At 34.2% G+C, this 18,741-nt stretch overlaps 2 protein-coding genes across 4 annotated transcripts; both read right to left on the bottom strand.

Moving 5' to 3' along the window:
* Positions 1-464: 464 nt before the first annotated feature.
* On the bottom strand, positions 465-17,122 carry LOC143895536 (paramyosin, long form). 3 transcript variants are annotated; one of them, XR_013256355.1, is made up of 16 exons: positions 16,713-17,122; positions 15,324-15,380; positions 12,236-12,322; positions 11,980-12,146; positions 9,518-9,755; positions 9,317-9,436; positions 8,743-8,892; positions 8,453-8,599; positions 8,120-8,336; positions 7,715-7,842; positions 7,171-7,283; positions 2,814-3,009; positions 2,611-2,739; positions 2,009-2,380; positions 1,304-1,751; positions 465-1,098 (listed from the first exon to the last, which is right to left on the bottom strand). XR_013256355.1 is itself a non-coding variant. In XM_077402739.1 (15 exons), the coding sequence occupies exons 1-15, from the start codon at positions 16,827-16,829 to the stop codon at positions 1,359-1,361; spliced, it is 2,631 nt and encodes an 876-aa protein (XP_077258865.1). In that variant the 5' UTR covers positions 16,830-17,122; the 3' UTR covers positions 1,300-1,358. The 3 variants fall into 3 exon arrangements, 1 of the variants encoding a protein (XP_077258865.1); XM_077402739.1 differs by lacking the exon at positions 465-1,098 and having other exon boundaries at positions 1,300-1,751; XR_013256356.1 differs by lacking the exons at positions 11,980-12,146; positions 12,236-12,322; positions 15,324-15,380; positions 16,713-17,122 and adding an exon at positions 11,507-11,583.
* On the bottom strand, positions 3,468-7,159 carry LOC143895539 (paramyosin, short form). Its single transcript, XM_077402747.1, has 2 exons — positions 5,330-7,159; positions 3,468-4,158 (listed from the first exon to the last, which is right to left on the bottom strand). The coding sequence occupies exons 1-2, from the start codon at positions 5,651-5,653 to the stop codon at positions 3,565-3,567; spliced, it is 918 nt and encodes a 305-aa protein (XP_077258873.1). The 5' UTR covers positions 5,654-7,159; the 3' UTR covers positions 3,468-3,564.
* Positions 17,123-18,741: the final 1,619 nt, after the last annotated feature.

An 18,741-nucleotide genomic window follows, 5' to 3' on the forward strand; every position in this document is an offset into this window, starting at 1 on the left:
TATATTTTTCAAGATTATATAGGTATATTCGGGACATTGCATGTCTCATTTCTAAGCTTTCGAGATTATGCCTTTTCAGCATATTGCCCTAGTTTTCAATTTTTATGATTGTGGTTTTTCGAGACATTGCACATGTCCACCATTAATATCTAATATAAAGAAACCTTTATCCGCCAGTGAGATTAAAAACAAATTCAATTATTTATTACTCGATTACCTGGCTACAATTATACAAAAGTGCACAATTAATATCTAACTTTATATAGATATATATTTAATAACTCTAAATTTTATATAATAATAATAATATTAATAACTCTATATACTGTAGTATAATAAAAAATTTTGTCAATCAGTTTGCTAATCAGTTTGTTGATTATTTTATTATAAAATAAGTCTTGCTGATAAAATTTCTAAAGATAGTGTACATTTATCAGAAATATGGAAAATGAAGCACACAAACGTTTTCGTACGTACGTGTTTCACTTTATTTATTAAATTAATGTTGACACAGGTTATTGTGTATGTTGTACAGTGAGAGTTGTGTATATGGGCAATAGTTACCTATCTATATAGTAATAGAATAGAATTAAAATTATCCATTTAAATACAATTGCGCGTATAGAATGGCGTAATATGTTCTCTTCTAGTATTTCTCTTATCCGTTTTCTCTGCCCTTACGTTTAATTATATGCATTCACGTAATTGAGATGATAAGATCGTTAGGTTTTATTTATTATTCGTTAAAAGATGTATCGATTCTTAATTTTGACGCTTTTGATGCTTTGAGTAAATTTCTCACATTAGATAATGAGTGTTATTATAATTTGCTTTCATTTTAACGGTTTCGTTGCGATGTATCGCATTTCGTTGGCCAAACAATTTCGAATTTACGACGGGTCGTTACGTGACAGTAAACACTGTACTGGCATCGATATTCGTACGTTTATAGGTGCGCGTATTCTGGTTGCTCCAATTTAACCCCTCGAAAGTAACATGCCGTGCGGCCCGTTGAAAATTCTCTCTCGGCCTCTTTATTGATGATTGATGTCGCGTCTCCTTATCTTTTCTTTTTTTTTCGTAGGGTGTTCAATGTGCCTGTCAAAATTAAGCACCGCATTAAATTTTCTACTTATTTAATAATAACTGGTAAACTCTCTTAATCTGTTATCTATTAATTTTATCAGAATCAAACATTAAAAGGTCTGGCGCTTTAATCTATGATTAATTATTAGTTACTAAAAAATTTAATTGTTCTACATTATTATATGCATCATACTTATGGCCTTTGTATTACACGTACGTTCATAAAGACGACGACATGGCGCTCGAAGTGGTAAAGGATGACGGTGGTTATTTTACAGATCCTGCCTCGTCTCCTGGACGAGATACACCTGGGACCCGGGCACGGTTGAAGTGGTGACAAAACTGCGGTGTTTGGCGCGGATCAGGGTCAAATTGCTCTCCGCCGTATCGGCACGATCCTCCGCGGCCTCGAGCTCTCTTTGGAATCGGCGGACCCTGGTGACGCTCTGTTGGGACATGCCTTCTTGCTCCTGCAGCTGTCTCTTGTAAATGCTGACCTTCTGGGAGGCTTTGTCAAGCGATTCCTGCAGCAAGGCGATGTTCTTCGAATCCTCTTCAACTTGAATCATTACCTCCTTAATGTTGCGCTCCTTCTTACGGAGGATCTTCACAGTCTCGGCATGTCGGCGCTTTTCTTCGTCCAACTCAAGTTCCAGGTCGCGAATCTGTGATGACAAAAATTATTATGAAAACAAAATTTAATAAAGATTAACGCAATACTGATTACATTGATAACACATTATTTCATACATCACGAAAAATTGTTTACAAGAACTAAAGACATTTTATTACAATATTATACCTTTGTACTTATTTAATTATGTAAAACAAAACGTATTTAAAAGAATTCAATTTTTAGTTATGATTTAGGTTAAAGAATATATGTTATTAAAAATTAGAAAAGTTTCATCTATCTTCTTACCCTGGCTTCGAGCTTACTGATGATACGCTTGCCTCCAACAATGGCGTTGGCCTCAACCTCTTCCAATCTCACGGACAAGTTCTTCACCTCGATCTCCAGCGACTTCTTGATAGCCTCGATCTTGACAATACGCTCCTGTTCCTCATGAAGAATTTCGACGGTATGCTTGAGTTCATTCTGCACTCTCTGATATCTCTCATCGCTGACTCTCAATTCCTTAGTGACTTCTTCGTAATCTCCAGCTAAGGTGGAATATTCTTGCTCCAGTTTAGCCTTCGACGAAGCGATGTTTACGTTGATCGTAGTTAACTCGTTAATACGGCTAACCGATTCCTCGTATTGCTGCTCGACAGTCCTCTTCGCGCGTAGGGCCTTTCAACGAAATTCTACTTTTTACACAGCCGTTACGTAACGCTTATATAATATTTAGTATTTGTTCGTCGTACCTTCGCTTATCCGGAGGATAAATTATACTTTTCGAACACACATTGTAATCAATCTCTTTCAAGTTAAACGCATTGAATAAAGAGGCCGAGAGAGAGTTTTCAACGGGCTGCACGGCATGTTACTTTCGAGGGGTTAAATTGGAGCACTCTACTTACGGATTCGTAATTGCCGCGGATTTCCTCGAGCTCGGCCGTCAATGATTGGAGACGACGTTGACTGATGCCCAGTTGGTCCAGGGTCACTTGCAATTGGCGCTGAATTTCGTCGTAATGAGCTTGCAATTCCTGAAAAATAATTCAATGTGTATGAGCGCTATTTTAGATATATTGACTATTACGTGTAAGTATCTCGATATTACGGTCAAAGTGAGAGATTGTTTCTTGATGGTCTTTTGCAAATCAATGTTGTTTTTGTTGGCAACGTCCAAGGACAATTCGAGCTCGGTGATTTGGATCTGCAGCTTCTTCTTTATACGCTGAACCTCGGTCTTCAGCCTCGTCTCGGCTTCCACCACGCGTGCATTCAGCTGCTCGATTTCGATGCTGGTCTGTTTGCTATTAATTTCATTCAATGTAAACTTGTAAACGCAAATCTAGTTTAATCTGAAATATTGTTTCGTACTTGTTATATTTTGGTAAATATTATTTAAGAAATTTTTGCTAATTAAAATTTCAATTACAGCTATTTCTAGAAATTTCTTGAATAATTATATTTTTCCTTGATTATCCAAACCATTATAAAGTTTTCAATATTTTGTTCTACTTATTATCGTCTTGATTTCCATTGGTTTACCTTATTCATCCTGGGATTTAGTTTTCGGCTGCTTTTACATAATCACTTAACAATCAGAAAGCCATTAGAGACATATACAATATTTTTAATATTTCTACTTTTGAAAACCGATACTAACTGATATGTTTCGTACATAATGTCACAAGACAAGGGGGTATTAAAATAAGAAATTATAAAAGAAATAAGCTTCTTTTTGAGGTATAAAACCAAATGTCACCTGTTAAAATCATTCATCTTTATTTCACGCATTTCTACTTTTCTAGAAAATAAAATATACCTTTTTCTACTGAGAACTCGGTGGTAACACAACTCTTACCCTATCTACTACGCTTAACATTATAATACTCGCATCCTCGACAGCCATACAAAAGTTCTCGCCTCGCACGATCTTGATACCTCTTATCTAGGAAATAATTGCTGGACTTCTGCTCGAATCCACGTAGCTCCCTACTGAGCGTATTAAACGGCTGCGTCAACTTGTCCTCATCGATCAGAGCCTTGGCCCTTTCGTTCATCAATCTGCCGTGTGCCGCGTCGTCCCAGAGAGAGTGCACAGTTTCCTTTTGGAACTTCCGTATGTCAGCCAATTCCTGGCTCTTGGACAGATTCTTCATCGCCTCTGTCCTCAGATGGAATTCTATCGCTTTCGCGGATTTGCCACGCAGACTTTTGCCATGCTCCAGCGCGTCATTCACCTCGGTCATCATCTGAACATCTTTCAACGCCTGCAGCTTAATATCGCTCCTCGCTTCCTGCTGGATCTCCTTGACCTCGCTGCGGGCACGAGCGCTGGTGAACATCAGAGGCATGGGTAGTCTTTTTAGGTCCTTTCCGGTGCGCGGAAAAATCTCCTTGGTCACGCGGCTGGCCTGCACGGTCTTGGCCAGGCTGAAGTCCGAGCGATTTGCTATCTTCGGACACGTCAGGTAGACAGATGGTAAGCGTCAATTTTATGTCGCACGTCGGTCGCTCGTGTTTTTCTACGGGCGGACGTCTGACGGGCGCCACCGTTTTCCGTTCATGCACGCGCACTTGCGCGACGTGGTCACCTAAACTTAGCCGCAGCGGTCCAGAATGCGAAAGTAATCGGCGCTACTCGCGACCGGGACCGACCCTCCCGAAAGATTCAAGAGCGACTGCCAATGCACCGAACAGTGTCCCTTTCGTCCGGGGACACGAGATGGATTTTTGCACTGTACGATTTGGCAGACTGTTCTGACTTAGATCAGAACTGTAAGGAACGGTCCAAATAATAGGGTGCCAAGAAACCGTTCGGTGCAGCGCTTTCGCGATATTTGTATTAGCCTGGGTTAGTTTTCCTCAGCTGATGATAGAAAGCTTCCGCAGCGAATTGTCTGTTAAATACTAATGGAAAATGCTCTATACATATACTCTATATATTGCTTTTAAGATTGTATATTGTTACAAGATAGTCAAATTTGAATGCTATAAGATATGTCAGTTGTTCAAAGAAAATATTATTTTCTAGAAAAAATATTTTTAATATTATAAATATTATCAAAGCCAAAAATATCTTAGATTGTTTTGATAATGCAATCTTCTGTAATGTGACAATATTTTAAAAGAAATATACATGATTATATTTGAAAGTATAAAAAAAGATGAGAAGCAAATAGATTATTATATTTTATTAAATATTATTTGCCACACATTTAACATTTATGTATTGATTATTAATAATAATAGATTTATAAAAGGAATTATAAATATCAAAGAAGCAAGTTCGTTAGTATAATTAATTTTTATCTGTTACATACGAAACTAAATAAAAAAAACTCCGATGATGCATTGTTATTGCGTATTTCTGCATAAAAACAAAACAAAAGTCGCGATAGGAGAAAATTTAACGCCGTCAATAATGACACGAATTACGCACGGCATTCGTGCACACGTCTTTGATCGTTGCCACTTGAAACGAAGCAGTCTCTTCCGCGGCACCAAATTTAGAAACCGAAAAGGTCAAGCAGTCACCAAGTCGCGCAGCACTCGGAGAACGGATCGCCTCGTATTTCCCAGAAACTCCCATTCGCGAAAACTTATCAGCGTTTCTCGCTACCGTACCTTAAAACGAGACAGGTGATCTCTGGCTTCATCCTCAGCGTCGATTGCATATTTAATAAGGTCGTCTCTCGAATAGGGCTGTACCTTTTTGTCTTCCCATAAGACTCTACCGTCGGACCAGGGTAATTCGGGTAATTCTATTCTTCTCTCAAGCTCTGGTAAAGATGATCTCGAACTGAGTGATAATCTCTTGTTATCCACATAATCAATCATTGGCTGATAATAATTCATTCCGTATCCGTAATTTCTTGAGTAGATGTACGTCGGATAATGTCGCCATTTTGGTTCTAATGGCATATGAATTGGTGGCATGTAACCCGCCATTCCTGATAAAAATTTTAGATGTCCACACAAATGTTCACTTTACTTTTTGGTTCGAGTAATTTAAAGATTGCGATGGAAAACAGTGTTGTAATTAATGTAAAAATTTTTTCAAATTGTCGTCCAGACACAAAAAGAGCTCTTTTTTGTGTCTAGAGAGTTTGATTATATTCTGTTATTGTCAGAGGCTTCTGATTTTTTATCTAATATATTGCGTGATGGATTTTTTGATGCATTTGTAATTTTGGTGAATAGATTTACCGATGATGGTGATGACACTTGCGACAAGATCGTCGACAAAAAATTGGGCCGATGGTTAGGTGGTATCTTTTGTAGTTTTCGTCGCGATTGCCACATCGGGGACAACCAATCAGCACCTCTCAATAATAATTGGATCATGACTGATCGTACTTATTAATAGCATCGTATCGTTGTATGAATTGTCATCGTCTGTTCTTATTAATATCAATCCTCCTATACTCTATTACCCTATATATTCCATTTTATTTCAGCGTTAATTATTATTAGCAATCAGAATGTCCATATAATTAACTTTAATATTATATATAATCTGACTATTGCAAAGCGTAATTAAGGTGTTTATGTAAAATACATCTATTATAGAGTATTATACTGTATTTTTTAATCTAATTTTCTAAAATTAAGTATTTCTTATTAAATATTATACTTCTTTCTCTTAGCTTTATATATATAAATAAAATAATGCTTGTAAATGTAACTAATAGTAATATCAAAATATATACGTAGACAATTAGAAGTCATGGACGGAAATTATTTACATTACTCGTTAAATATATGAATTAATTATTGATAAATTTAATTAACATTTTATATATACACTAATAAAATAGCACTTCTCGATTTACGATAACTGATCAAATATAGTAGTGATAATATCACAGTCTAAGATGATACAATTGAACCTATATTTTATTACTTACATTACGATAATACTTTTTTGCATTATCGATTACGTGTTATATGATTTAATTATAAAATTAAAATTTCAAGAATAACCACATGAGCACGTAGTCCATAATATAATTTCATTAGAAGCTAAAACACGAATTTGTCTAATTGTAAGCAAAAAAAATATAATTTTTCTTATATTAAAGCAACTGCATTAATATGATATTTTTAAGAATAATTTTCCTTCCTTTAATCCCAGGTTGGAATAATGTATACCTTATTTTAATGTAATAATAACAGCTCTTTTTTTTAAATTAGATGATTTTAATTAAAAAATTAATATAACAGATTTGGAAATAATAAGAAATAAGTAGTAAAAAGATCTACATACATTAAAATCATGAGCTGTGTGTTGCATAAGCTCTATTAAATAAATATTAAATATAATCAATTAATATATTAATTAATTACGAGTGTATATGTCGCAAAGATTTTGTGTAATTCTTTGCAAAATCTCTAAAAGAGAATCCACAAAAAACTGGGATATTGTGGAATATAGTAGATAAAAATGACTATATTTAAGAACTTACCGAATAGCTTCAATCTCTTCGTCCTTTTCAGCAATGCGGCGTTCGAACTCGTGACGCAGTTGGCTCAATTCAGCTGACAACCTCTGAGAACGTTGCTCTTCAATTTTGCGACCCTTATATTAAATTTATCTTCATTTAACATCTTACTTCCTTTTAGTATCTCTCATTTATGTTATATTTATATTATTTATATTAATTTATATTGTTATTAATTAATCTTTTGAAATCATATTTTAAAATCTATAATTTTAAAAAATTTATTTCTTAATATTCTTAGGAAACTTTGATAAGAACTTTTGTTTTTTGATTATCATAGCAAACAAGTCTTTAAGATAGATAGATTTGTGGAACACTAATTTCAAGAAACTAGATTACTAGGATGAATTTAAGATTAGTATAAAACTAATCTTTTTAAGACTTTCTTAAATTTAAATTTATCTATTATTGTATAAAAAATTCTGATTATAAATATTACCCTTAATAATTTTACACCTTATTTATTAAAATAATATTCCACACTATACAAGCATGGATAATTACTCACTGCTTCAGCTTCCTTATAGGCGGCAGCCAATTCTTCGCGTTCGTTCTCCAATCGGCGAAGTTCCAGTTCCAATTCATGAAGTCTGCGATTCATGTCAGCCAATTGATTCTTTGCGTCGTTAAGATCATCTACATAAACGTTATTAGAATTAATAAAGTTCATAATTTAAGTGTCTAAATAATTTTCTACTTTGTGAAGAAATTTATTCTATTCAAAAAAGAAAGGTCATTAAAGAACTGTTTACTACATAAAGAAAGACTTTAATTCTGTTAAAAACGCATCTGAATGTAAAGTAACTTGAAATATAATAATTAATTACAAAATTCACAGCTTATAATTGCTGCTATATTTTCAGATTTCGTATTGCAGGTATAAATGAAAAAATAATGACTTCAAAAGAATCACCTCCAAGTTTCTTGTTCTCACGGGCCAATTGATCTTTCAATTCACGGGTCTTGTCGAGTTCGGCATTTACGCGTTGCAGTTCTTGTTGTTTGTTACGGAGATCGCGCTGGCTTTGTTCATACATGGCGAGAGATTCATCCAAACGAGTCTTTAATTCTATGTTGACCTTCTCAAGATGTTCAACACGTTTTTGAAGTTCACGAGCAGTTCCATTGGCCTTAAAGAAAAAAGTTATAAAAATATGAGAAATTTTTCTCTGTCTAAGAATGTAAAATATTTTTTTTTCCAGGAAACGATATGCTAGCGTAAAGCTGGAAAGCAATGAAATCTTACCTTCTCTAAATCAATGATCAAAACCTCCACTTCGGATTGCAAGCGCGATTTCTGCTTCTCGAGATTGTTGATCTTCACAAGCAAAGTCTCGATTTGTTCTTCTTGTTCTTGGATGCGAGCGGAATATTTGCGACGAAGTTCTTCCACCTGTGTAAAATTATGTTAAATATTAGTTAGTAATTTATCATCTCGGATTTCGGTATGGATAAAAGTAAGAAAATTAATGACACAGGTGTGAAAACAATTATTAAATTAATGTAATTATATTTTTGTAATAATGTTTATATTACCTCTTCGATACGAGCGTTAGCCTCGGTCTCAAACTTTGATCTCCACACCGAGACTTCTCCATTAGCCCTGACCAATTGACGTTCGATATCCAAACGCGCCTCAGATTCTTCTTCCAGCTGGACGCGAACGGACTCCAATTCCACCTCGACCTATTAAGTCATGTTAATAATTATTTTATTTATTTCTTAATAAATTAACTTTATCTAATTCTTAATAAATTAATAGATTTCTTTTAATTAACAAAATAAAATTGTATTCTAAATTTACATTTTTTAATATTTAATAAAAAATATAATATAAAATGGAACTAATAGCTCATTTTATCGACCTTCTTTAATTCTTTATATAAAAAATATTTTATTAATGGTATATATTCATATAAAATATTTATATAGAAATATTGTTAATATGTAAAATAAAGTATTCATTTATAACATAATAATCAAAGTTACTTATTTAATTATTTAATTATTTAATAAACACTGATTTCTCGTATTAAGAAAATTGAGTTATTAAATATTTAAGACAAGCCATTTGCTTTGAAGAAAGTTGTTGAAATCAATAAAATTATACCTGGTGCAAAGAAGCTTCCACCAATGCGCGACGACGGTCTTCATCTTCAAGACGACGGCGGGCATCTTCGAGTTGACCCGCGATTTGCGTCTTCAAGTAGGTAACATTTTCGATGTTGACCTACAATTTTATGTAAATAATTCGTGATTTGTACTAAATTGAAAAATATAATTACGCTATAAGCTATAAAATGTCTATTACCTTGAGATCTTGCACCTCTTTGACTAATTCAATATTCTCTTGAGACAACCGAGTTTTGTGACTGGTGATGTCGACAATCGTACGATTTAATTCTTCAATTTTCACATTTAATTCAGATATATGTATCTCGAGTTTCTCGACTGTTTTTATTGACATCAACTTTTCTTTAGTAACGTTGTCAAGTTGAGCGAGGAGCTCATACACTTCCTGCTGGAATTTAGACTTTTCCTTGTCAGCTCTGAAATTACAAAACATGTTTGTTAAGAAAAGTTTATTTTTAGAATGTTATTTTATTATTTAAAAATAATATTTGTATGTAAATAAGCAATTAAAGCGTTTTAAACTTCAATACAATTAATATATTAAATACTGACGGCATTTTTAATTTGTAACTCAATATTTAAAAATCTGTTTTTAATAAAATTGGTTAAATATAGTCAAAAATTTGTAAATAACTATATATGCTAGAGAAAAAAAACAAATCTTCTTATATTAAATAAGCACGAATTAATAAAAATTAAAATATTCTATCGACCCATATAAAGCAAATTTTAAAATTTTGATATTTCCAATTTCTTAAAAATAGTTTAAAAATTCTGTAAGACACGTCAGTAACATTAGATATTGAAAAGAGAAAATTTTAAAAGATTAGGTGTCTAAACTGATAATAGTACATATCTCCGAATAAAGTATAATGCAATATCTTGTCGCGTTGTCTCCATATACGTAATGCACGCATTAAGAAGAATATTATGAGCAATTTCATTTTTTTAGAGGCAATATAAAGAAATTTGGGCAGCACAGGACCTATTCCTACATACGATAGAGGGTGCAAGATGTCAGTTAGCCGATTCTGAAGATAGTGGGGGTTCTCTGACCGGTCGCGTGTACTAATATGGCGCGCCAACGTTGGGGTTGTGGATTACCGCGCGACTCGCCCGGTTAAAAATAGTCATAAGCTGCGCGAGCGAAAGGAAGACAGAGAGAGAACGAGAAACGCATGAGAGGAATAGAAGAAGACAGTGTGTTTTCGCATTGAGAAAGAGAGAGAAAAATAGAGCACAGTTACGAGACTTATCATATCACTCTTCTCATTTCCTATTTTATGAACACGTAACAAATTTTTTTTGCGTGCAGGCATTATTACTAAAGATACGGTTAAAAAATTAATTTTTGGAAGAAGTTGGGGGACAAAAGTTGTACCAATAGATAACAATGGATAGAGTTAAAATTATCGAAAAATATATTGCAAGATTATTGAGAGAATGAAAATAAATATGTCACTTATAGATTGACTTCTATTTTTATAATGCTCAAAAATTTTGTCAATATCGTAGTTGCGTGGGTTATGATTCATAATCGGCAGTGAAATCATGAGGAAAATGTATCAAGATGATATTTGACACTACTTGCGTCGTTGGATTTCTGAAATGAAGTAACAGCTGCGTTGATTACTTATTTATTTTTAGCACTATCGACCGTTTTGAATTAAATTTTGGAAATTCATGTTCTTTCAGCACATTTCAATATAAGTTTAGGCTATCTTGTACAATTTGTTTTGTATTTTTCAACTAAAAATTGCATTTAATATTTTGTAAATGTACTTATAATTGCTTAATTTTGCTTTAGTATGAATAGTATTTAGTGTTGCGGAACCGTAGAAACTTTGTCTTTCAAACAGCTCGTGCGACTGCATGTCTGAAAGAAAATTGTTTTCTCTTAATTGTTCCATTTTCAAAAAAGCTACCAAAAAAGTAAAACTAAAAACGGTCACGGACGTTCCATTGAGCGGCCAATTAGCGATCTAATTAATGCGCGTTTCCAGTGTTGTCATCGTCCTTGTACGAACGACGGAATCGGCGCCTCGAAGAAGCTACTATGTTTAGAAAAGCCGGGGTACTGAATCTTCGCGTATTTCAGTTGCGAGTCGTTTTCTGGCTTGGATGGTGGCCAGTGCGACTTGTATGAGATTCGCACAAATTTTCTTACCTACAGTTACTCTCGCTTGTGACGAACCGCGTTATAATTACACACGTGACATCGTGATTCATTATACTTCCTCCCTATTAGCGTCTTGTTCTTTCCACGGGACGCTTCCTTATGAAACCGCTATTCGTTGAATTTCCGGCCAGTTCTCGGCTGTTTATTGACGCTCCCTGGCAACACGTTTATGCGCGCTCCCGTTTTAATAGAAGATTAGCAAACGTTTACATTCGCGGCTGCTCTGCGATCGCGAATGTATATATGTCCGCGCATTTTTCGAAATGTACGAAGCTCTGGTCTCGATCAGTCATTTTATGTCAAAACATTAAATTTGAAAGCTTAAAATAGCTAATCGAATCTATAAATACTTAGTAGTAAGACAAATAGTTATAGAAAAAATATTGTACAATATTTTGAACAAATTTATCATAACTAACGGTAAGAGTTCGTTAATTACTGTCATGTTTCTCGTTACCAACCTAGCACGTGCTTTCGAAAGCTGGTCAATTTGATCCTGAAAGTCGACAACGACCTCCTGATGCTTCTTGCGTAAGAGATGTGCGGTCTCCTCACTCTCAAGATGGACATCTTCGAGTAGTTTACGCAACTTAGCCAGTTCCGTGTCCCTCTTCTTGTTAATCTCAAACTAAACGAATGAGTCATTAATTATATATGATTTAGATTTAGCAATTTGATATTGCGAAAGAGTTATCTCTGTAAAATTCAAATACTAACTTGAGATTCGGCGCCACCCTCGGCTTCTTCGAGACGTTCGGATAATTGGATGACTTGCACGCTTAAGTCAGCGCGCTCGCGTTCGATCTAGAACATTATATAAAAAAAAAGAATTAATAATTTTCAAATTTATGATAATATATTACCAACACTCAAAATTATAAGTTTTATATAAAATCTGTTTTGCAAAGGATTGATTTTTAAAATATGTAAATTATTAATTAATGCAATAAAGACATGTATAAAAAAGTATATATGTATATAAAAAAAGATTGCAACATGTTTTTACAAATAAACTTTAATTTAAAATTAAAATTAATGACAAAAATAATAGAATTACTTTATGATACTCGATATTATTTTATGTTACTTCTTTTACACAATTTCTTTTAATGTGTGTTTTTTCAGCTTAAAAACATTTTCATATTATATGTTCTCTTGTGTAAACTGACGTCATGTAAAGATCCTTAAAAAGTCCTTAAATGAGAGTCTTAATGACGAATGCAGTTAAGTTACGGTTATTGTTTTGATTAAAGAAATCGCATGACGATGCGTTTTGCCACAGTATCTTGAGTGGTAGCCTGACGTCAGGTTACTTCGTACCGTGAATAAGACAATCTATTTTCAAGCGCGGCGTGTCTATATTGGGGCTCTTATTCATATTACAAGCAAAGCGTTTAACGCGAAAGAAGAAGATCGCGGCTAACTACTTCTACGATCAGTTGCATGAAATTATGGATCATGATTTTATTTTGATTTATTAGATATATTGCACATTTCAATTATTATTTTAACATATTATTTCAAATAACTAAAGAATAAATACACTTAATAAAAAGTAGTCGTTATCAGCAACTACAAACACTGTACAAACTTACTAATTTAATGTAAAAAAAATATTAAACTTTTATTATAGTTATATAATACATTCTCTATCTAATGGTCAAATTAAATTAAACTGTTATGTATTTATGCATTATAAAAAATTAAATAAACTATTTGCTTTCACATATTTAATCCAGTATTTGGAATTCTTAAATGTAATATGATGCATTCTGCACATATAAACGAAGATATGTAAGGTGTTCTGAAAGCGTACACCGGGCGCTGTAACCGTCATATCAATTTTCGAGCTTTATAGCTTCAAAACGCGAGGAAAATTTTTGGCAATCATCCAAGTCACGTATTATGGCGTCCGTTACACACCAATCCGATTTCTGTGGAATTTTAACAGACAATGAAATCTGAGAAGTTCTTATAAACTTTGATTTTCTATTTGAAATCCGTTGTGCTTCTTTTTTTACACAAGCGTAACTGGATGAATATAATTATCAAAGGAATGTAATTTTTGCAGTATACAATCTTGTCAGACAAATAAAATTTCACAAAATGTTTGCACGTATAAAAACCAATTCCAAATAAAAAATATTTTTTGTAAATAGAGAAATTAGTTCTAAATCGCGTGATATAAAAAACAAAATGTCTTTTCGTTTGTGTAAATAGAATTGAATTTTCAAATATTATCTAGAAACAGCTGTTTCTTTTATGATTGTGTTTATATAAATCTTCTCTCGATGGTTGGTTTGAGACATTTATGAGCCATATACATTTCTGTAAAGATTATGTGATAGTATTTTCCTCGTTTATAAAAGTAGGCAAGCGCGGTGTTGAATACAGCGCAGGAATGCGGGAACGATCCCAAAGCGCTTCGCGTTCCTAAAAATAGGTGCAACTCAAGAGCTGGACATTTCGACCTACTATATACTCCCCACTCTGCAATGAATTAGCACCCTTAGTTCCTTTTTATGTACATTTTTCAAATAGTGATATCTAACGAGTATATCATCGATACGGGATTGTAATTCTGTTCGGACAATATGATACTCTTTGACGATGGAAATGTTTGGTCGTATCGCGAATCTCGGATTACAAATAACAAAACAGGATTTTCACACAAACGTGATTTTTAATTAATATTAGCTCACTTTCAAAGAGGTTGTATTCGTAATTAAATTGCCTATTTGGCCTTTTATCTTCTTTTTAATCATGCTTGTTATAACATGCACATGCCAAGTAAATACTTTTGAAATAAGCATACCAAATAAAATCATTTTTCTTTTATTATATTAATGTTACATTTTGATGCTATTATGATGTAACAGTTAACACGTTAAACGCCTGCGTTAATTTTTAACTAATTAATAAATATATCTAAACTAACTAAATAGTAATTAATAAAATTATTATATATTTTAATAAAAGAATAAAACAGTTAAATATATATATATATATACTTTAGTGTACTATAACTTTTTAGAGAATGTATATAAAATAGTTAATTAATCAATTTAATCATTTATTTGTTTCTGTATACAGAGATTCAGGGTTATCCGTACAAACTTTAGTATGTTCTGTAAGCAAAAATAAAAAAATAGTTATATATAAACATAAGTCTTAAAATGCTTTACTAGAAAGTTATAGCAAAAGTTAGAAAATTTCGTAAAAATTATTGAAAAAATAATAATGGTCTTGCCATGGATAAGTTAACATACCGTATACATAAGTGATACGTCGTTCGATGATGTTTACTTATCTGCCTCTCGTGATTACTTTTTGAAATGATTGAAGGTGGAAAACTTGTATCAATACTAACGCGAGCAGTACCTTGTAGAACATTGTTCCAAAATTCGTTTTCACAAACAAAGAATACAAAGATATTTATTTTGTGTATGATTTGTGTGCAGGAAATGCAAGAACTTCTATAGAGAATATCAACGAAGATTCCCTAACAAAACCATTATTACTTCTTCAATAAAATGTTAACCTTTGTTATAACTTTCTAATAAGGTAATTTGAGATTTATGTTTATATAACATATTTATTTCTGTTCACAGAACATGCTACTAAAGTTTGTATGAAAAAACCTGGGGCACCCTGTATACCAAAGTTTCCTCAAATATAATCTTGACGTTCGATATCAAATATCACAGCAAGCGCCATCGATGTCCGCCATTGCACTTGATGTATTAAGAAGCTTCAAGAGTGTTCAGACACACTGTAAGAACACGAAGACATTCATGGAACTCACCCTCTGACGCAGCTCTCTCTCAGACTCCAGGTCATCCTGTAGCAGGCGGATTTTGTCCTGAAAAGAGAGGCAATGAGGATTAGAGGGTATCAACGGCGCCCGTTATAGAGGGTCGACGCTTTACGTAATCGTACGACGAAAATATCCAAGAGCGGAGGCTCGGTATTTCCGAAAGACGGACGGCCTCCGTAGAATAGATTCGTCCTCGGTATAGAAGGAGAGAACGACGACGTCGCGATGTCTGCTTAGCGCGTCTTCGAGCCGCACGCGCACGGCTCGCGATTATTTCAAGAAAGACTGATACTGATACGTTAGATTGCGCCAAGAAAACCAACCAGGCCACTATTCGCAAGGGATGAACAAACGATCTTACTTGGTCATGTAGAGGCGACAATATACGCTCTCTTATACTTGAGACGGAACGCGCTGTGGAAAAGTAAATCCTCGGATCCGAAGAAGGATCGGCCAATGTGTCTCGTGGACTTAGCTACATCATTGGCAGACGGTATCTCGAAGCGGTATCGATCTGGCGCTCTGGCACGATCGTTATTTCAGACCGATATTTCACCGACTATTTTCGTGCACGAGCAATCCGATAGCTACAGAACATCGTACACTTTGTTTCCTCGTCGGATTGGCACTAACATCCCTTATGGTCACTGAACTTTCGCGATTCACTACCTTCGCGATTGGTCACTGCTCCGCGTTTCTTCATGTACGAATCCATCGCGCATCACTGATGGTCAACGTTTTTGATGACGCACCGTAACTTTGGTTGAAGCATCATCTTCGTTAGAATCTAGCGATTAATAGGCGCGATCGTGCGACCGTTTCCTCGGGAAGTGTTGGAGAACGTCGGTCGATGCGTCCTCTTTCGTTCGCCGCCATCACATAAATATAATCGCTGCGGTATTAATTGAGTGGCCTGGCAAATCTTGTTAACGCAATATTTCGTACTTTTTAGGAAAAAAATTATCCTCCAATTTCTCCGATTATTAAATACATTTTCATTGTAAGGAATTTCTAATTCTCGTATCGTGTAATAAAATTTTCGTTGAAAGTCAATATATATTTCATCACAAATTTATTCAATATATCTCATTAGAAACTTTCCTGATATCTAATTGTTTTAATTTTGTCAAGTTTATATCCGTACTTTAATATATTCCTCATAAAACAATAATGATTTTGATAATTAATTTTAGGTAACTCTTAAAGACACTAAGCTGTAGATTCAGAATTTTTCCGAGTTATTCAGAAATATTCAGTTATAATTAGAAGATAGCAAGTAAAAGAAACGATTAAAGAAGATATTTTTTTGAATCATTGACGTTGTTCTCTCTTCTACCGAAGGATATGATATCAAAGGCACTTTTTCGCAGGACCTACCTCGAGTCTGGTGAGAGCGCTCAGGTCGGCGCTGTATTCGATGCTAACATCGGCAGTACCCGCACCGCCAGTAGAGCGGTACGTGTACTTAGAGGTTTTAGCAACCGCTGAAGACATCTTCCTCGCTTCGTCCTCTACTTGTTTTCAACAACAATGTGTTCTGGTTTCCCTTCGTACTTTGTGGGATTCAACTTCTCTCGTGAATCCTCAGTTTGGGGCACCCTCCGCCTTCTTCTTATTCGCCGCTGGCTAAGTCAAATCGCCTCGGCCTCAATCGTTGGTGAGTTCACCTCCACTCTCTTCCACGATCTTCTTCTTCTTCTTCCTTCTCTTCGGGGTTTCGGAGCCGACCAGCGCCCTACTCGTAGTGCGCGACCCGTCGTCGTTCGTATGGCGCGCCGGCCGTTCTATGGCTTCGTCAAAATGACGACCGACGCAAGCGCGTTGCTGTTGGATCCCCCCCAGGTGAACACGTTCGTCACCGTCGTCGTTCTCGTCGTCTTCATCATCGCCGAGGGAAATCGCTAAACCGCGCTAGACGCCCACGTTGCCCAAAGGTGGTTGCCAAGTCAACTTCAGCTTGGTCGGCTACGGCACCTACGAAGAGCAGAAAATGTCACTCCCTCATGATCTTTATTATGTTACATGAGTTTCAAAATGTATCAAGATTACGCGTTCTCCAGTATTCTCTGAATTATTTTTTAAATAATCATAACTAATTTCCAAAATTTCACACGGATTTATACAGATTTAATCGGACGTGACAAAAGATCTGAGTCACACGCCTCATTTGCTGCCCCTCTTCACAAAAGAATATACAGGGTGTTCATCGTAACAATCCACATAACTTTTGAAACACTTGTGACAGTATAAAAAAAGATGATAAGAAAGACATTTATTTATTTATATTTCAAGCTATACCTTGCAGTCTACAAAAAATCGAAAATCTTTTTTATAAGTTATCTGTCTTCAAACATAACTCCGTTTTCCACTCATCGCATTTTTTCTATTCATAAATATTTCCAAAATTCAATTTAGAACTAAATTTTTTTGCTTAATATATGAAAAAATATGTGATAGCGTATATTATTACGTATATTATTTTAACATTACAGGCACAATTATTGTTGTTTTATGAAAATACTTTATTACATTACTATAGTCTTAAATTGTCTTCCAGCTTGATAAGTTGGTATACATTTGGTAGCCTAAGAAGATTGTTCAAATTCGTGTACATACAGTCGCTCGATTTAATATTAAATTTAATATTAAAGTGTAATTGAGAAGAAAGATATATTGAATAGGATACTCTTAGTTCAACCATCGATAAAACTGTCGAGTCATTCAGCGATCCGTCTACTCACAAGTAGTAGAAGCGTTATACGGTAAAAAAAGAAAAAAAGTTAAGCTATATATCTAACACACCCATTGGCATCTGTCACAACAACGTATTGTTGTTTTTAGATCGCGGATTCATTCGCGAGTAATTCTAATAACGACAAGCATAATGCGCATATTGGTCATAATGACCAATATGGATATTTTGATACGTTTGATGATTGAAAGTGGGCGAAAGTTGGCAGTGAAATCTTCTGAATTATTTCTTTAGCATATATCTTTATGTTTAATTTGAAATCATCCTACGGTAATGTGTAGTTATTTTAGAATGTTAGTCGTCAATACAATATACGATGTAAGATTTCTAATATTATTGTAATATTATAATATTATTTATAATATTATATTAAATAAACAAATAAGAATTTTTTAATACTAGAACTACCATCAAAATTACTCGTTTGACATTTTTTTATAATTATTATTTAATATTTCAACACTAGAAGTAAACCCATTCCGATATACCTGGATATAATACATAGAAATCTTACAAATACGCAATGTGTAATGTAGGCAAACTATTGCATCTGAAATGTATTGCTGTTAGTGCTGTCTCATGGAAAATGAAAAAAATATGATGTATTAATGAGAAAGTCCACTATACATATATTGCATATTTATTGCTCCATAT

Source organism: Temnothorax americanus, unplaced genomic scaffold (assembly GCF_048541705.1).
Source record: "Temnothorax americanus isolate GAGA-0224 unplaced genomic scaffold, ASM4854170v1 Scaffold16, whole genome shotgun sequence".
NCBI lineage: Eukaryota > Metazoa > Arthropoda > Insecta > Hymenoptera > Formicidae > Temnothorax > Temnothorax americanus.